General features: G+C 33.1%; 1 protein-coding gene and 1 long non-coding RNA gene across 6 annotated transcripts in view; one reads left to right on the forward strand and one right to left on the reverse strand.

Moving 5' to 3' along the window:
• The window catches only part of LOC116421531, a 75,647-nt gene that overhangs the window by 16,058 nt on the left and 40,421 nt on the right, over positions 1-19,168 (forward strand). For 2 of the 3 annotated variants that reach the window (XR_004231925.1, XR_004231926.1), the window contains exon 3: positions 9,163-9,216. This is a non-coding gene — a long non-coding RNA (uncharacterized LOC116421531). Of the gene's footprint in view, positions 1-5,740; positions 5,850-9,162; positions 9,217-19,168 lie in introns of those variants that run through there. The other variant, XR_004231924.1, reaches the window with a different exon arrangement.
• GMEB2 (glucocorticoid modulatory element binding protein 2) overlaps positions 1-19,168 on the reverse strand; it is a 55,644-nt gene that overhangs the window by 9,648 nt on the left and 26,828 nt on the right. For 2 of the 3 annotated variants that reach the window (XM_031951787.1, XM_023494446.2), the window contains 4 exons: positions 16,636-16,793; positions 11,228-11,299; positions 5,734-5,871; positions 4,976-5,098 (listed from right to left, as the gene is read on the reverse strand). In XM_031951787.1, coding sequence (XP_031807647.1) covers positions 4,976-5,098; positions 5,734-5,871; positions 11,228-11,299; positions 16,636-16,793 — 491 coding nt within the window. The remainder of the gene's footprint in view (positions 1-4,975; positions 5,099-5,733; positions 5,872-11,227; positions 11,300-16,635; positions 16,794-19,168) is intronic. The other variant, XM_031951788.1, reaches the window with a different exon arrangement.

The following is a 19,168-nucleotide window of genomic DNA, read 5'->3' on the forward strand; positions in this document are numbered from 1 at the left end:
TGGTGTGTTTTCCGGCTCTTTGTGGCAGTGCTATGAGGGAGGAGCTAGGATATACTTCTTCCTGCTACATTGTCATCTTAGCTCTGCTCCCTAGCACAGACAGTGCAAAAGTTTTTCAATTTCATGTAACTGAAATGATCTATTTGTGATCATCTCTATCCTTTGTTTTCTTAAGAACTCTTCCCCAAGCCATATTTGTGAAAAAATTCCTGAAATCATTCTCTGTAATTAAAGAATAATGGAAATTAATGGACTATTACAAAAGTCCAAGTGAGAAATAGAAAGATCATGTAATAAGATACTGTTAGTGGAAACAGAGAAGAGGAGATAGATACAAAAGATATCAGAAGTAGAATCAAGAGGATTTGGAAACTACGTAAGCAAAACAGAGTAATCAAAGATAAGACCAGTATTTCAAACATAGGAAGAGCTTGATGTAATAGAAAAATCATATTTATTGTCAAAAGACTCAAAATACTTGATTTGAATTTCAGCCTGATATTTACAATGTGACATGAAGTAACATTTTTCTCGTAAGATCAATCTAAAGGAATAATTATCTCAAATGATTCCTTTCAGCTCTAATATTCTGATTTTATGGGTAAAGGCTGGTATCCCTTCTTGAAATAATCAAGTTAAGAGGAGCAGATTTTGATCTGGGGCACATTTAATATAAGGTAATAGTGTAACATCCAGCTGGAGTTGTCTTGCAGATATAGTTGAGATGAAGATCTAGAGTTAATAAAAAAAATGAGAACCACAGAGAAACATTTTGGAGTCATCTAAATAAAGATAGAAACTAAAGCTATGGGGGTGAATGAGAATGCCATGTAATAAGATTATGAAAAGTGAAGAGAAGATGAAAGAGGACAGAAATTTGGTAAGCATCCATTATTTTAAAATATCTGGAAGAAAATGAATAACCAATAAAAAGACAGGATTAGTTATTTAGGTAGGAGAATGATATGGTTTCTCAAAAGCTTTTCAATTTTTGGAACGCATGTTAACAATTTCATTCTTTGTTACGGATAACCTTTATCCCTTATATGTTTAAGAACTTCCCTCAGGCACATCTGTGAAACATATCTGAAAAAGCCTTAGTAGGAAGGGTCAAAAGTGTAGAATGCCATGCAGAGGTCACAGAATACAGATACTTCACTGGATCTATAAGCTAAATGATATGGCTATTTTTCTTCAATGATGCAAACCACAACTCACCCTTTGTGTCTCTTGTCCATGTTCTCCCATAAATTTGCCATGAGACTCAACCTAGTAAGCCCGTGGCTTTCCTCACATTCTTTTCATATTGCGTAAATACACCAATGATGAAAGTACAAAGCCTATCAGTTATATTTTGCACTTGTTATGTGACTAACCCATCTTTTTTTGCTGTATATCTCCCCGACAACATTCTTTATACCGATTCCTTATTTGTGTAACTTTTCAGTCTGCTCACATTCACCACAGGCTTCTTCTTTGAACTTAGGGTGATCCTCAACTTCAGTTCTCTGGAGATGACAGTACTCCATGAATCATAGTTACATATCACCAATGGAAGAAAACTGGTGTTTAAAAGATGCATCTTTAATTTTAAAAAAATTGTAGCTTCCCAAAAGCAAACCTCATTTCCTGTTCAATTCTGAGGTGTAATTCATTGCTCATTTACATTTATAAAAAATATGAAGGATAACTTTCAAGTTGTCCAAGAAAGTAAATACAGTGTAACAATAAACAATCTTCATCTTTTTGGTTTTTCTATTTTGATAAGCCAAAAAGTTAAGTGATTATGGATTCAGACACTACTCCATGATATTCTGAGGCTTGATGTGATCAGTATAATAGCACCCATCTGGTAATATCTGGAAGGTACTCATTGTTTATATGAAATCTCTCTTAAACTCTTACACTGATTATTTTTCCATGATGCTAGTAAATGTCTGATAAATATACATCTCCTTGTCTATGCTTTACTTTATATAAATAATCAGAGAATTGTTAAATTCTCTCTATTCTCATATTCTTTCAAAGGTAATAGCTGATTTTCAATATACATGGAAAAACCTCCTAGTAAAGTACATTTTTAAAGTATATTTTTGCTATCCCAATTTTTTATAATCATCAAATAATAAGCACAATGGGATTCTGTAATCTCTAGAATTCAGATAAAATTATGCAACCATACAGATGTAATCTAATGCAGAATATCATTTATAAAAGCTTAATTTCATTAGAAACTCCCTTTATGTGTACATGTGTATTATTCTCATAAAAAGATTGTAGAGACTGGAAAACAGGCATATGGATCAATAATTATTAATGTCCTTTCTGTTGCCTTTTCAAAATAATAAAAGTTTATAATTTCCCTTCACATCTTTGGCCATATACCTTGAGACTTTTACATGCTAATATACTCTCACACACACATATAGACATATACGCTGTTTATATACATGTGTTCTTACATATACTCTTGAAAAAGTATACATATAGATATGTGCATGTGAATATATATATACATATATATATATATATAATATACACATACATATATATGTGTATACACACATACATGTTCCACAATTCCTATTTTGCTCTACTATCATCTATACCAATCTGATAAATATTTATCACTAGGGAGCACTTCTGCTGAGAACTAGGGATAGGTAGAGAAAGTGGGTCAAGTGATGGAAAAGAAAAGAAAAAAGTGATAATTCATTCACTGAAATTAATAACTAAATTTTGCTATTAAACTAGTTTAAGTAGTTATAATGATGTTTCAATATAGGATTTAAGTAAAAGCTTAATTAAACAATTAAACATTGAACTAAATTACTAATAATAAGAAAAATTTAAACCAAAACAATTCTGAAATTTTACCTCATAGGCAGAAATGTCAAAAGAGGAAACAGTCATTGTTTGGAGGGGTTTTGAGAGGATAGGATCATTAATTCACTGTTGGTAGAGTTATGAATTAATTCAAACATTCTGGGAAAAAATTTTGAAATTATATCCCTATAGTCACTAAACTTTCAATTTTACTCACGTCTACAATTAGTCACATACCCCAAAGGACATCAAGGACAAAAGAAAAGTATTTATGTAGAGAAAGAATATAGCAGCACGTTTTGTGGTAGCAGAGGAACTAGAAACAAAATAGGTGCCCATGAATTGAGAAGTGGCAATACAACTCCTGATATGCAAATATGATGAGACTTTATTGTTCCATGTGAAGTGGTGAATATGATGGTTTCAAAGAAATATGAAGAGATTTATGTGAATTGATACAGAACCAGTAGAACAATTTATAGCAATAATAATAATAATGTGAAAAGAGAAGAAACAACTTTGAAAGACCTCAGGACTCTGACTTTAAAAGACTGGTAATGAAACAATTTCTCATCTCTTAGAAAAGCAGCAATGAACTAGAAATACAGAAATATTAGACAAGTATTCTCAGATGTGATCCATGCACTGGTCTTGTATCAGTGGAAAACTTTTATTCAGGAATTCAGAGGAAGAAATGTAAGTACTAATAAACATGGGGAGAAAAGATCATTAGTAATTTTTATTTTAAAAGATGCACATTCAGAACGGTAATGTTAAAGTTCACACGTTCATTTCACTATCCTTATAACTTGGCTCCTGACCTCACCAAAACACTAAAGTTGTCAACAATTTCTTAATTGACAAATCAGCAGCCTTTTCTTGACCTCATCTTCATCCTTCTTGACCTGTATAGTGCTTGACACTACTAATCATCCCCTCTGGATACTCTTTTCTTACCTGGACTTTCCTGGTTTTCCAATTACCTATCTGTCTACTCTTTTTCTTAGTTTCTTGCTGGCTCTTCATCTACGTGCTATCCATATATATTCCTCTAAGGGTCTTTCCTAAACCCTCTTCTCTTTTCTCCAAGCACTCTCATAAAAGCTCTCATAGATTCAAAAATCCTGTGAGAATCATTTCCAAATCTATATATCCATATCCTATTTATCTACTAAGTTTTAGAGATTATCTCTCTCTCTCTCTCTCTGAACATCCTATGGAAATCTTAAAAATAGAACCAACCCATCTTGACCAAGGACAGAACAGTAGAGTAGAAAGTCAAAGGATCTGTGTGACTTTAAGCAAGTCAAATAATTACCCTGGGCCTCAGTTTCCTAATCTGTTAAAAGAAAAAAGTGCAGGTTAGATTATATAGAATCTCAAATCCCTTGTTTTCTAGAATTGTAATCCTAAATTTCCCTATATTTAATGTAATCACTACTATCCTCCAATTGCCAGGTTTAAAACCTCAAAGGAATCTTTGATTATTTTCTTTCTCACCCCTCACATCCAACTAATTGCCAAGTTTTGTTTTTGGCTTTACAACATCTCTCTCATTCACTATTTCCCTCCACTCACCTGATTAACAACCTACGTCCTTGGCTCTTATCACCTTTAACATAAACTACAATAGCTTCCTAATTGATCTGACTCCAATCTGTCTCCTCTCCAACTTGTCCATACCTTTAATTGCTAATGTTCTCTTCCCATCCTCAAATTACTCTGTATTTACTCTAGATATACTTTCAATGTACTTATCCATCTATATGTTGTTTCCCCCAACAGAACAGAAGCTTTTTAAGGACAAGAACTACTGTAGGTTTGTCTTTGTTTCACCCATTTGTTGGACAGTATGTCTAGTCTATAGAAAGTGCTTAATAACTGTTTGCTGAATTAAATTGAAATAAACATTTCATACTTATTATTTAGTTGTTAAAATACATTATGCATCAACACAGCTATGACAGCACATAATCTAAAAATAATACTGGGCAGTTCTGAATTTTTACAATGTTCATTTGATGCTAATAATGGAGATAATCAATGTTTAACAGATTTCTTAACATGTATTCTGGGAAAACCATTCTATTCTAAAGCATGATACTTGGCCATAATTATGGCTGAGTTTTTCTTTCCTAGTAGTACATACCTGCCAAATCTCGAGTGTACTGTTCTCTGGATCGGTCCATCTGGCACTTGTGACTAGCCAGGACTTTCTTCACTAAATCCAACATTCCAAAGTTCTGTACAATATTGTTGAGTAAGACAGCATCTTTAAAAGAAAAATGTGAGACAGGAATAATAATTTCTGAAAGAAGATTGAAAACTTCCCACAGGAAGGCCTATACCTATACCTTTTCTCAGAGAGAGAATGGTTTTCTAGGACATTGAATTGTTTTTAGGAACACATACTAGAAACTAAATCCAAAAGAACTTTTTTAATAAGCAAATTATCTTGGCATGTTTCTTGGGAAAACAACAAATCAGGATCCCAGAATAAGAACTAACGTTAGGTAAGAGGTATAAAATATATATATATATATAAACAAACTTCTTAAAATCTTGAAGACTCTTTAATGTAATAAAGGCAGAATGTTTCATCTAGGTGTTAACTTTGTAGCCTATATTTCCTTTAAGATTTTGATGCTATTCATATAATATAAAAGACTTAACTTAAAATAAGTAAGATATAATTTTCTTAACTGGCAGAAAGAATTTCTAAAATCAGACTTTTGTAGAACAGTCAGGCCCGTGCTGTAGGATGTATATTAAGTATGATTCTCCCAAACTTACCTCCATTGAGGCAGGAAAATGGAAGAAGATGGAAGTTAATATACTAATCATCAAACAATATAGGAACAAAATCAGTATCTATTATAAGTATAATGATAACTATCAAATTCTTACCTCGAAGTTGTAAGGGAGGATCCTGGACACGCTGCTGCAATCCCTTCATCATCTCTACCAGCTCCTGGTGAAACTCTTGAATCACTTCTTCTAAGAGACCAGCATCCTTCAGCCCTCGCCAAAAGGCAAAAGTCTCATCTGGAGAAATAAAAAGAAAATAACCCCTGGTGTCAAGAATAAAGTTCAATACAATTAACTATGTCTCTTCTTCCCAGAATTCAATTCAACAAAAGCTAATTACATACTTTCTACACACACGGCATAATGCTAGCATCTAAGGCTGCAAAAACAAAACTGTAACAGTACCTTCCCTTGAGGAGCTAACATTCTACTGGGGGAAAACAACATGCAAACAATTACAATGTAATTTGAGGAAGGAGAGACTATTTGTAACTAGGGCGAGAAGGGAAGATGTCACATAGTAAGTGGCACCTAAGCTAAGCCTTAAAAAGAGGTAGAATGGAATTTTTAATATGGTCCTAGTATATAAGAAACAGGTCTTTCATTTCAGGATTTCAGAATCCCAGAATAGGAAGGAAAAAAAAAAAAAAAAAACAATCCCCTCTAGTCCAATCCACAGCTGAACATTTAAGAATCTTCTCTTTAATGTTGCCAATGAATACTTATAATAGCAATGGGAAGCCTACTATCTCCTAAGGTATCTCATTCCTCTTTTAGATAGCTATAAATGTTAGAAAGTTTTTATTCACATTAAACTATAAACTTCATCTGTAACTTCCACTCATTGCTTCTAGTTTCATTCTCTGGAAACTAAAAGAATAATGACCCTTCCATATATTTAAATATAGCTATCACATTCTCTTCTCCAGGATAAACAAACCCATTCTTTTCAAACAATAAACATATAGCATGGTCACCATCCTAACCATCCTCTTCTGGACCACCTCTAGTTGGTTAGTCTATTTGCTAAAATAGTATCCATCACTAAACCCCAAACTGTAGGGTTATCTGACCAGGACAGATTCTTGTCCCATGTTCAGGATATTAAATGTCTATTAATGCTGCCTAAGAAGGAATTAACCTTTTTGTCTGCGATGTATACTACTGATTCTCCTTATTTTATAAATCACCAAAATACTCAACCTAATTTCAAGAATTATTGCCTGAATAGGTCTTCCCCATCCTGTATTTCTGCTGATGATTTTTTGAACCCAAATACAGAACTTGACATATTTCTATTTCTTCTTTGTGGAAAATACCACAGAAAAAATAATGTACCACTTCCCACCCCACCCCCAAAATGGCAGAAAAAATCATGGACTATATTAATACCTAAAAAGTGATTAAGATTATCAATAACTATTGACCCATAATATCTATTTAATCATGTTTATAGAATCTTTAAAAGAATAATCTATACATGTATCTGTGTCTTACTTGGTATTAAATAAAATGAGAATGGAGAGAATTTCATAATAGATTATAGATCTTTTTAATTTTCAAGTGATGCAAAGGTACACATTTACTAGATTCTTTCTATATTGTTTGATGGTTTAAAAAAAAAAAAAAAAAGGTCAGAAGGACCCGAGTTCAAATTTGATCTGGCCTCAGATAATTAACACTTCCTAGCTATGTGACCCTGGGCAAGTTAAGTAACTTGCCAATTACCTCAGCAAAAACAAATAAATAAAAATAAAAGCATTTGATTTACTGGAGTAAATCAGAATCTTAAGAGGGTTCTGACTAAGGATTTTCTCGTGCATATGCTCAAATTATATGAGTCATTGATAAATGTAACCACAGAAATATCTTTGTTAAATGACCTTTTGACTATTACTATCTAATGAGAAATATAGCAAGAAAGTGTGGGCTAGTCAAAGATATGTATACTATCATGGATCTCTTGAACAGAGAGGGTCCCTAAGGGAATGCCCATGAATGGTAAAGATATCCAGGAACACACACATATACTCTAGAGCGCTCGCTCTCGCTCTCTCTCTCTCTCTCTCTCTCTCTCACACACACACACACACACACACACACACACACATCCCACTTGACAGGCAATGAATGGGATTTAATATACTCTATCACATTACCAAGCTTCCTCAATGACAAGATCCTTTGGACAACCAGTTCACTACATTAGTACAATATATTTGGGGATATTTGGGGATGATACTACAATGAATTGATAGCAAAATGAACAAGAGAAACAGAGTAGGCTAATAGATTAGAGTGCTGGCAAACAACACAATGCTTTTAATGATCCAAAACACTACAATTTCAAAAAAGTCAAGGGAATGCAAGATTCAAAGAATGAAGTATGTGGTAAGTACAAGGAGGCAACAACAGCATGTTTCAAATCAACCCAATTCAACATGCATTATGTGCCTACTATGTAACAAATACTATGATGGGCACAAGATGATATGAAGACAAAAATGAAACAAACCCTGCCTTCAAAGCTTACATTCTATTATGAGGATACAACATGTATTCAAGTAATACAAAGTATGTAAAAAGTAATACAAAGTAATTTCAAGTTGAAGAGATTGGTAATAACTAACAGGGTCAGGAAAATGCTTCACATAGGTGGTAGCACTTAAGCAGAACATAAATTTAAGAGTGCTTGCACCGAATCTATACAAAATGCTTCTAACTTAAGAATGGAAGGAGGAAAAAAAAAGAATTTCCTATAATTTCTTGCCTTCAGATGTATACTAATTAGTACTGAAACAAAAATTTCTTATGTTGAAATTCATTATGAATAAGCAAATGATACCGACTAGACTCCTTTAAAGGAAAATGAAACATTACAAAGATGACACCTTCATTACTGGGATATAAAAAAATAAAGGATCAAGAAGCATCTATGATTTCCAATGATGATTTTCCTTCTGCAACTAAAGTAAGAAATGTCATTAGAAAAGATAAGTCAACCATATATGTATTGATAGCCAGTGTTCTACCATTATTCACAAAATGTAAAATCCTAGAAGGTGGCCCTCTGGATCTTATCTGGACCCTCTGTGGGTAGGGACTCTTACTATGGAAGATCATTGATAAAAGTAGGATGAACTGAGATTTGAATCATGAGATCTCAAATCTTTAGGTACTGAAGTATAAATTTCATACATTTGTTTCACAATTCTAGACCAAGGGTTCTTAACCCTTACATGGACAGATTTCAGAGGATATATGGACTTAAAATAGTGGAGGGGAATTACATATTTGTTTCAATATAATTGATTTTCTTTATAATCTTGTCTATTTTATGCAATTAAGAACTTTTTTTAAAAGAATAATGGTTTTTACCAGACTTCCAAAGGGATCTACGATACAAAGAATTCCTGTTCTAGTCCATCAATTTTTTTGAATCCTCATTATATTATCCAATTGAATTATCTATCCTAATTCTGTGTCATCTGCAAAATTTAAAACTCTGTTACCTATGTTTTTATCTAGGTCACTGACAGAAATATTGAGCAATGCAAGGGGAATCAATCCCTAAAAAACTAGGTAAGACCTCTTTTCATGCTATGCTACCATAAATTAAATAATTATAGATTTTTCCCAAAATTAAAGGTAAACTTACACACATAAATACTGATGCTCTTATTCTGAAAATCAAGACTTTTGACTATGTCTCTCTCCAGTCTTGCAGTTTCTCATTCATTCTACATGATTTTTCAAAAAGCACTTAGGCAACAGTTCAGAAGTCTTATCAGCGAATTCTTCAGAACTCTAAAATGTGACTTGAACACACTGAAGACAGCTAGATGCTCTGTTTCCTCACTTATCTTCTCTCTCAAATGTCTGTCAACCACTTTTGCTTTAATCCTTTTCAACAAAAAACTGTTCTCTTTGGTGGAGAGTGCAGAAACAAAATCAGAAATAACTAGTTCTGTCTTTTCTCGGTTAGTCTAGTATAACTTCATCTGTCCAGAATCTTGGTGGTCCCATCCCTACTTTAAACTTTCTTATACTCTTAAAAAACTTTTGGTTGCCCTTGGCAGTCACTACAAGTACCAGTTCATTTTAAGATTTAGCATACTTGTCACTTTCTTACAGGGCTGTGTTATTTTTAAATATTCATTCTGATAACGTATCTTTGCTTCCATCTTTTATATTTAAAAAAAAAAAAAAAACCAGCCATGAGTTGATCAAGAAATTTCTTACACTTCCATATCTGTCACTTCCACTCTTTCTTCCTTGACAAAACAGGCTATTTGCAGAATTGCATTTACTTAGTTTCTCATCCATCCTCCTATGCCACTTTTCTCAGTAGAATTTTAGGCATTGGGATCCTACCTCGCCTGTTTCTTAATTTTTTGAAATCAATTCCTCCCAAATATAGATGTGCAGTGCATAATGCCAACCTTTCCTCCTCTTTTTCTACAAGGCTCAAAGATGCAATATTCACTTCCTCCCAAGGTTTCCATAGTATCTACCTCAGCAACCAGTTTCTCTTAGCTGATCAGAATCAAGTCCAGAAAAGGAGTTCCTACCATCACTTTCTTTGCCTTTTGAAGAACGAAATAATAATTAAAGCAAATCAAGAATATATTACATGTTCTTTTTTGATAAAGAGCTCCAGCAGATATCCAGATGACCTTTGTATCAAGTTTGTGTTACGTTTCCTTAAATTTTCATCTACTTCATCTTTTTGGTTAGTAGTCCTCAGTATCATTTATGAATGATCTTTATTTTCATTGAAATATGTTCCACCATATTTTTCCCCTGTATTTCAAATACTTCCTTTGTTTTTAATATACAATATTTACTAATCCATTCCTTTTGAATAAAACTTAAACCTTTAATCATCAAATTCATCATGAGTAGCAGCCCAGCAATCATACCCAGGAGGTAGTAATTAACTTTCCCACATTAATAACTTTTATTCATCTTGTTTATTACTCATATTTTGCATTATGTGGAATGAGATTGCATGTTTCTCTCTTCTTGGATATCATCTGTTTTTGAAATACTAGTCATCTTGAGTCAGAATCTTCTTCCTATGTACCATTTTTTATATTCCATAATGTCTAGTTGGGTGGGTATATATGTGCATTTTTTTCTCCTACACTTGACATTTTCAGTTTAAAGCCTTTTTTGATGAAATTCACAGATTTCAAGGTAAAGAAACTTTTTTTTTTTTACTAGCTTCTGTTTGTTATACTCCATTCCAGAAAAAACTATTTGTATTTCTTTTATTTTAAGCTATATGAAGTCTGTTCTTTGACACCATCTTCTTAGATAGCTATTCCCCTATACTTAAAAAATTAGTTCCCAAACCTTATCTTACCATGTATACAAGTATAACATAAAATATAGTTCCTATAGTTCCTATATTTTACCTAACTGTTTACCACACATAAAATTTTTACAATGCTGCATATACAGCACCTTCCCTTGAGGTTCCCTTTTTCATTTCCTCAAAGTTCTAATAAGAGTTTCCAATTGTATGATTAATGACAAATAAATGGTCAACAATCACTACCCTTTATCTTGCAGTTTTCATGCATTATACCTCCAATGGTGGTAGTCCAGTCACCAGTGTCCTCACAAGTTTCTATGGTGATTGTAGCAGGAGACCCATTCACTGCAACCAAAACAAAAACAAAAACAAAAACAAAAACCAAACCCATAATCATTTATACAGATTTTGTTTTTCAAAATAGTAGGCAGCTTTTGTTAATTTTGATTTATTTCCTCTCTGTTATCCATTATATTACTGCTCTCTTTAATTTTCACTCCAAGATAATGCTATATAAAGAGACAGATATACATATGTATATCTATATCTATCTACATTATGTATCTCAGAATTTGAATATTAAGTAGTCTCAGATTAAGTTCCTACTTTTATTTTCTCTATTATTTACTCTAGTTTATAACATCTTTTCCATAAATATCAATAACATGATAGAATGTCAGTATTTTTCTGTCTGAATCTGTTCTATTTAGCACTGTATAGGCTCATCCTAAGTCATTCTTATTATCATACAGGACTGTAATAGCCATTTTTAATTTCATTGACTTTTTTTTCCATATTTCTATACTTCTAAATTTAAAAATTGAAGACTTTGTATGTTGCTAGGAAAAATATCAAGGGTTAATCAGTAGTCAATCTTACATCTAGAAAGAGTAGCACAGTATAATGGAAAGAAACACTGGACTGCAAATCAACAAACCTAAATTCTAGTCCCAGATTTGTTAGAAAAAATCTGTGAGATCACAGGCCAATCAATTAATCTCTTTGGTCAAAGGTTTCTTATCAGGAAGGTAAGGCAGTTGCATTAGAATAGATCTAAGCTAATTTATATCTCTTAAGGCCTATGTGCAAGGCACTGTTAAGCAATTAGAATAAAATAAAAAATAAAATAGCCTCAAGCTTACATACTAAATGACCTAGAAGGTCGATTTTGAATCTAAATTTCTAATTCAATGTAAACAATATATAAAATATATTAATCCAAGTGCCACCTCATTTAATACTAGAGAATTTTAATACAAATGCTGATATGCCATTCAACATTCTAGACCTGATTCATCACAATTTCTTCAAATCCTATGACCTAGAGTAGCTATTCCAAATACCTTTTCTTCTCTCTTGAAAGCCTTTCAAAATAGTTCCCCTCCCCACTCCCTTTAGAGAACCCCGATTCATAATTTTTTGAGAATACAGAGGTCCTTCACTTGGAATGTCCTCTTCTTCTTTACTCCTCATTTCAAGACCCCTTAACTTCATTTCCATTCTCTCTTCCTTTACTTTTGCCCTAGGTTCTATTTCTTCTACATACTGCTTCTTCCACCCCTTCCATCCTTCTACCCTCACCCCAAATTGATTTTTTCCCCTCCTCCTCCTTCCTTCCCAGTTCCTTCTCTTTGGGTTAAAATTATCCTCAGCTTTCCCCCATTCTTAAAAAACCTTCATTTGACTCTACTATTTATTCATGCTCAGTCATTAAATCACAGCCACTAGATTCACTGCTTCTACTCCCTCTCCTCTCATTTGCTTCTTAGCCCCTCACAATCTGACTTCCAACAACATCATTCATCTGAAACTTCTCTCTCCCAATAATCGCTTAGCTGCCAGATCCTCTGGCATTTTTTAATCCTCTTCCCACTTGATTTCTATGAAGTATGTGACACTGTTGACTACCTTCCTCTCATCAATACTCTCTTCTACTTCTCTCTTGGTTTTCTTCATACTTAGATGGATATTCCTTCTTAGTCTCTTTTGCCTGATCATCATCTACAGCACTCTTGATTACTATGGGACTACTATTCTATTCCCTTTTTCTTGATAATCTTATCAGTTTTTTTGTAAGTTCATTTATCATTTCTATACAGACAACTCAAACACCACACACACACCCTCTCTCAATCCATCCAATCTTAACTTCTCTCTCTTGGGCTCTAGTTCCAAATTGTTAATGGCTAACTGGACAATTTTAACTGAATGTCTTGAAGGCATCTCAAATTCAAGGGTTTTTTTTGGGGTTTTTTTTTGGCTATTTCCTGAGGCAATTGGGGTTAAGTGACTTGCCCAGAGTCACACAGCTAGGATGTGTTAAGTGTCTGAGACCAGAATTGAACTCAGATTCTCCTGACTTCAAGTCTGGTGCTCCATCCACTGTGCCACCTAGCAGCCCCCTCAAACTCAACATATTTTAAACTGAATTCATTAACTTTCTCCTAAAACTCTTCTCTTCTGAACGTCCTGATTTTACCTAAGAGTACCATTTTCCTTCCTATTGCCCAGATTCACAGCTTAATCTCTCCATGTTCTTCCACTATTGCCAAGGATAATCTAGTCTACCTTCATAATATTTCATATCTATCTCCTTTTTATTCACGTGGTCAGCCTCCTAGTTCAGTTCTTCTTACTTGGTGTATTACAATAGCCTCCTAATTGGTTTCCTTGCCTCAGTTCTCATCCATCTCTAATTCAACAGTCACACAACTGAAAAAATATTTCTAAATTAACTGTATCACTACTCTGGTCAAAAAAGCTCTAGAGTCTGGCTCTGTTTTATCGCTAACTCTTCTGTTTGTTTAAAGCTCTTTTCTTCCTGATTCCAGCCTACCTTTCCAGAATTATTACAAAATGCTTTCCTTTACCTAGTCCACATTCCAGTCAAAATGGTCCGTTTGTTGTTCCTCACATATAATACTCCATTTTTCAACCTCATTCCTTTACATCAGTCCTTAACCACACATAGAATGCATTTCCTCTTCACTTACATCTATCAGAATGCCATTTCCTACAAGAGCCCTGTCCTGATACCGTTCACTATTTGTTCTCTCCCAAAAGTATTTTGTATGTGTTTTCTATTTGTGTCTTATGTACACAAGTTGTTTCTACCAATTGAATTCAAGACCCTTGAGGGCAAGGACTATTTTAGCCTTTGTATGTTTCGTGCCTAGCACTGTACAAGGCCCATAACAAGAATCTAATGTTTGCTGAATGAATAAAAACTAGGGACAGTGGAAAGGGCACAGGATTTAAAAATTATTTGAAAGTTCAAATTCCAGTTACTCCAATTCTTCTCTGTATCTTGGACATTGGCCAAGTCACTCAGTCTCTTTAACACTCATTTTACCTATCTATAAAATGAGGGAGTTGAACAAGAAGAATTCAATAGTCTCTTTTCGGTCTTGATTTGATTCTACAAAATGGAGGTCTTGACAAGGTACTTTGCTAAATTATTTGAGTATATCTCAATTTGGCCATCCTGGATTTTCTCCAGAATGTCCAATCAAATCTACCACTTACACATAGTATTTTTAAAACTGCACACACTCTAGCCTTAACTATATAAAATAATTTAATTAAAAAAAAAACTATTAATGATTGGTAGCTTAATTTTTTTTCTTTAGACAAGACTAACAAATTTTTATGAGAATTTTCCACATTTACATTGATAATGTACAATTAAGCAGAGAACATAAATAATATAAAGAATGATGAGTTAATATTCTCTAATAAGCATATATTCTTGCTTGTCAACAACCTGATTTATTTTAGGCCTGGACTAATTTTTAATTTGTTTCAGATACTAAGTCTATGAATTGATGATAATTATAAATTAGTTTAAGTACTCATATTAAATATTATAAGAATTCACTTACAAAAGAAAAATCTCCAAGCTCTCAAGGAGCTGTATTACAAAGTTTTCTTATTTTATACATAATGGATATTAGTTACAGCTATTATAAGACCCCCTAATTATTTCAAAGGCAATTTGGGTTAATGTCCCTAATTTGGACTTTTATTTGGTTAGCTCGCACTGACTAGGAAAGATCAAAAATATAAGAGTTATTTTTAACATATTATGAAGCATATTTATTTCAATGTTGTAGCAAGTATAGAACTAGAATCTATGATATTAGTGCAACAAGAGCGTTTTTCTAGTAATCAGAAAACAACTAATTAACTGAATGACTATATTTAAGTCATTTTAAATCTTCCTAACTTCAGTGTCTTCTTCTGTAAAATTAGGATCGTTAAGTTACACTTAATATCCTTTACATGCTTAAAAAAATTCTATTTCCAATTATATGCCTCAATACTGATAAACTATCTATTGGCATTAGATTGTTTTTTTCAGAAATTGGAATAAATTTCTGAAAATCCATGCATGGGCTCTGAACCAATCATATGACCAAAATCACTGATTTGTGAGACTAGGAAAATCTTTATAACAAGTTTCTCTGACAAGAGACCCATTTCCAAGCTTTATAAGAAACTGAATCAAATTTGTAATAGCCATTTCCCAACTGGATATGAATAGGTAAGGAAAAAATTCAAGCTATCAATAGTCATATGATTTGAAATCACTGATAATCAGAAAATTACAAATTAAGGTAATTCTGAGATATTAGCAAAGTTGACAAAAAAAGGAGAACGATTTGCAAGACTTGAGGAAAAATGTGCAGTTTCAGCAAATAAAGCTAAATAACCTTTACATATCTCTAATTTACAAATTCACTATCAACACACTTTAATTAGCACTTAGTGAAAGTCCACTCTTCTCTCATAAGATGCAAAAGAAGTATCAATGACCACATATCTAACTACCTAAAGCTTGTAAGTCTTACCAAGGTTTCTTGGGCATGACTTTTAAATGAGATACTGTTATATCACAGATTCTGCATAAGAAGGAACATGCAAACTTTTAAAGTTAGTGTCAGATAAAATGGATCTAAAATTCTCAAAATTCTTCCTTAAGTACTAAAAAGCATGAATATGCAATAACTGAAGAACTATCAAGAAAATAACTACTGCTTTAGGACTAGTTCAAAAAAAAAAAAACCCTCTTTCAAATGAAGTTCTTCTTCAGTAACAATTGAGAAAAACATTAATAAGAATTGAAAACCCAACTCAGCCCACTGAAATATTATTAATTAAATTTAGGATTTAATTATGGCTTTCAAAAAAAAAAATACCCATGAGATAGAATTCTAAGGATTACTTAATTCTATCAGATGAAAATGGCAATTCAGTTAAGGCAAAATAGTGAAAAAAATTATGATTTATTAATCATTTGTTCAAACTTCATATGCTGATAGAAAATATGAAGTAGTAAAGTTACTATATGATATTCTTAATAAAAACAAAGATAAACAGAAAGAAGCCAACACAATTGAGGCAAGGAGGAATTCTTGAATGTTTAGTAGATAGTCTCACTTATTCATCTCTCCTTTTGCAAACAGAAGCCACTGAAAGGAAGAGTTTGCTACAATCAGATCTTATTTACCTGAACTGCCTAAATAAGCTTATTCTGAGCAGTGATTATAAATTTAGAAAAGGAAACAGCATAAATATGGAACAAAATATAATATGAAACAATCTTATACTTAGAATATAGTCACATAGTATAAAGCCATATTTATATAGCTCGGTCAGTAATGGGCACAAAGAAAACATACCATCTGCAGAAGCAGGGGTGATAGGGATGTATTCTGTTGAAGTCTGACTACTTAAAGCCACTCTGGCACCAGACAAGTCGATTTTAGTGCTGCGGCAGGTGTTGGAACAGACCTTGTCATGTTGATAAAAGTCCAGCTCTCCAGAATCCATGATCTTCCTGTGGCAAAGGATTATATATACTCACAAGCTGATCATCAAACACCAAAGGGACACTAAAGTAAAAACGTACAATTGTCCCAATTCAAACATAAACTATTTATCTTTCTACTTAATCATCTTTTATTCCTCCTTAACTTGGAAAAAGTAAGAAAGGAACAATATATGTTCAGGCAAAAGAAACTTCAGCAATGATTTTATGGCAACTAAGAACATGTTAAGACTTCTGCCAAGCAGCCCCTACAAGGTTTGAGTCCCTTACGCTAAGGATCACAGAATCTTTTATTTGGTAATCCAGTTCAATCCCCTCATTTTATAGATGAAGAAAACTGAGGTCCACAGAAGTTAAATGATTTACCTATGGATAGAAAGGTATAGGTGGCAGAGCTAGAATTAGAAGCCAGGTCCTCTGACTCCAAATATAGCACTCTTTCCACTAAATTAAAAAGCTAAACAGAAAAGTCACAGTAGCTATCCCAGTTAGCAATAGCCTTCAACTTACTAAATCATCAAGAGACGTTTACGTTGTTATCAAAGATCTCTTAAATTCTATAGAACCAAGAGGAAATGTTATATAGAGAAAACAGCACTGGGCTAGGAATCAGGAGACTTAGGTTCTAGTCCTGGCTTGCCACTCACTGGTTCCTTAAATTTTCCTGGGCTTCCATTTCTTTATTTATAAGAGCAGCATACAAGGGAAGCTTTTTCTAAGATTCTCCCCTCAAGCTCTAAATCCCCATGACAGTGATTTCTCAGAAATATATTACTGAAACTGCATAAATTATCAACTTGACCAAGATTCTCTTACCATTTGCTCTTCCAACATGGGAAAAGTAAAAAAGCTAATAGAAAACAAGGAAAAGAGTAGAGAAATCAGAAGAAATAAGTAGCTAATTAAGGTTCCTCATCAAACTACAAATGCTTACCAAGTCCCTGCACTGCAACTGGGTCTGCAGAGTATTAGGCTTTACAATGAAAAGATAAGAGTATCCTTTTTTATGTTTTGGCTTGAAAATCCAAATGCCCCGTTATACATTTGTAAAGCCAATGAAGACAGAAAAATAATGGTGTTTGATTCATAATGGATTATTATCTAATTCTTGATTGAGCAAAAATGACTCAGATAGTGGTAAGAAGTAATTTTGAAGAATGTTTGTGGAAACTAGAAGGAAAGGAATAGCACTTAAGAATTCTGGTTATTAGTGCAAATCCCAAAAGGATATGTGAAGAAAATTACTGTCTAACAAAAGGAACTGTTGGAGAATCCCCCCTCCAGAAGCTAACTAGACAATCCCCAGGCCATTTTCTCATGTCATTTTAGAAGCAAAATTCAAAAAAAAAAAAAAAAAAAAAAAAAAAAAAAAAAAAAAAGTTGGGGGAAGAAGGAATAGGCAACAAAGTCTAAGATATTAGAACATAAGAGCTTGTATAATTTATGCTAATTAAACCCTAAGAAATAAATGTGCTAAAACCCTAAGAAATAAATGTCAGAAAGCCTACTACAGATAATCCTTCTGCCTTGGACTCTGGTGAATGGAGACAACCTAGCAGATCATTTTCATCTCTGGATTCCTTAACACTTATTGTTAGTCATTTAGTATCAGTTGTATATTTTTTAAACTTCCTATATGAATGAGGATTCTCCATTTCCTCCTTCTTATAGCATTACTGCTCAAGCAGAGATTACTCAAAAGAAAAGTTTTCATCTTTTCCTCTATAACTCTGAAACATCAGTGGCTGACATATTTCCCTCTGCCTAATGAGATAAGTGGAACTTAAAAAATAATATCAGGAAAAGCAGTTTGAAAATATATAAAAGTGCTATATAAACTTACACTGTTACTGAAATGAGGGAAAAAAACAAGTTATACTTTAAGAGAAAAACTAAGATATAAAGTTCAGAAGGGGGTCAGGCTTAATTTTGAAGCTTATTTATTTGTAAATCTGTATCTAAAATCTGTTTGCCAATGACTGGCACAGATGGATTGATCATTTTGCTACTGAGATTCTACCAAAAGGTTCCATTTTTTCAAACAGAAGTTTATTCTGCTGGAGAAATAGTTTATTCCTCAGAAAGTCAGTTCTGAAAACCAGAAAATGAGAATGGGATAATAAAGGTGATAAGCTCTTCTGCCTTAGGACAAACTTGAAAAGAAATTATCATTGCTAAAACAGCCAGGCAGAAATTTGGCCAAAAATTAAATGGACTGGAAGGAATATAACATTCAAGTTTACTTGATAATAAAAAACCTTTCTAGAAATATTGGCTGAAAAGTATTAAGTTTTTACATTCAACCCAAGTGTCCCATTCCTTCTTAAGGATATCAAGGAAGACAGTATGTTAAGCATTCTAGGATTGACTGTGCAACTAAGGAA

The sequence above is a fragment of the Sarcophilus harrisii genome, chromosome 2, assembly GCF_902635505.1.
Source record: "Sarcophilus harrisii chromosome 2, mSarHar1.11, whole genome shotgun sequence".
Taxonomy (NCBI): domain Eukaryota; kingdom Metazoa; phylum Chordata; class Mammalia; order Dasyuromorphia; family Dasyuridae; genus Sarcophilus; species Sarcophilus harrisii.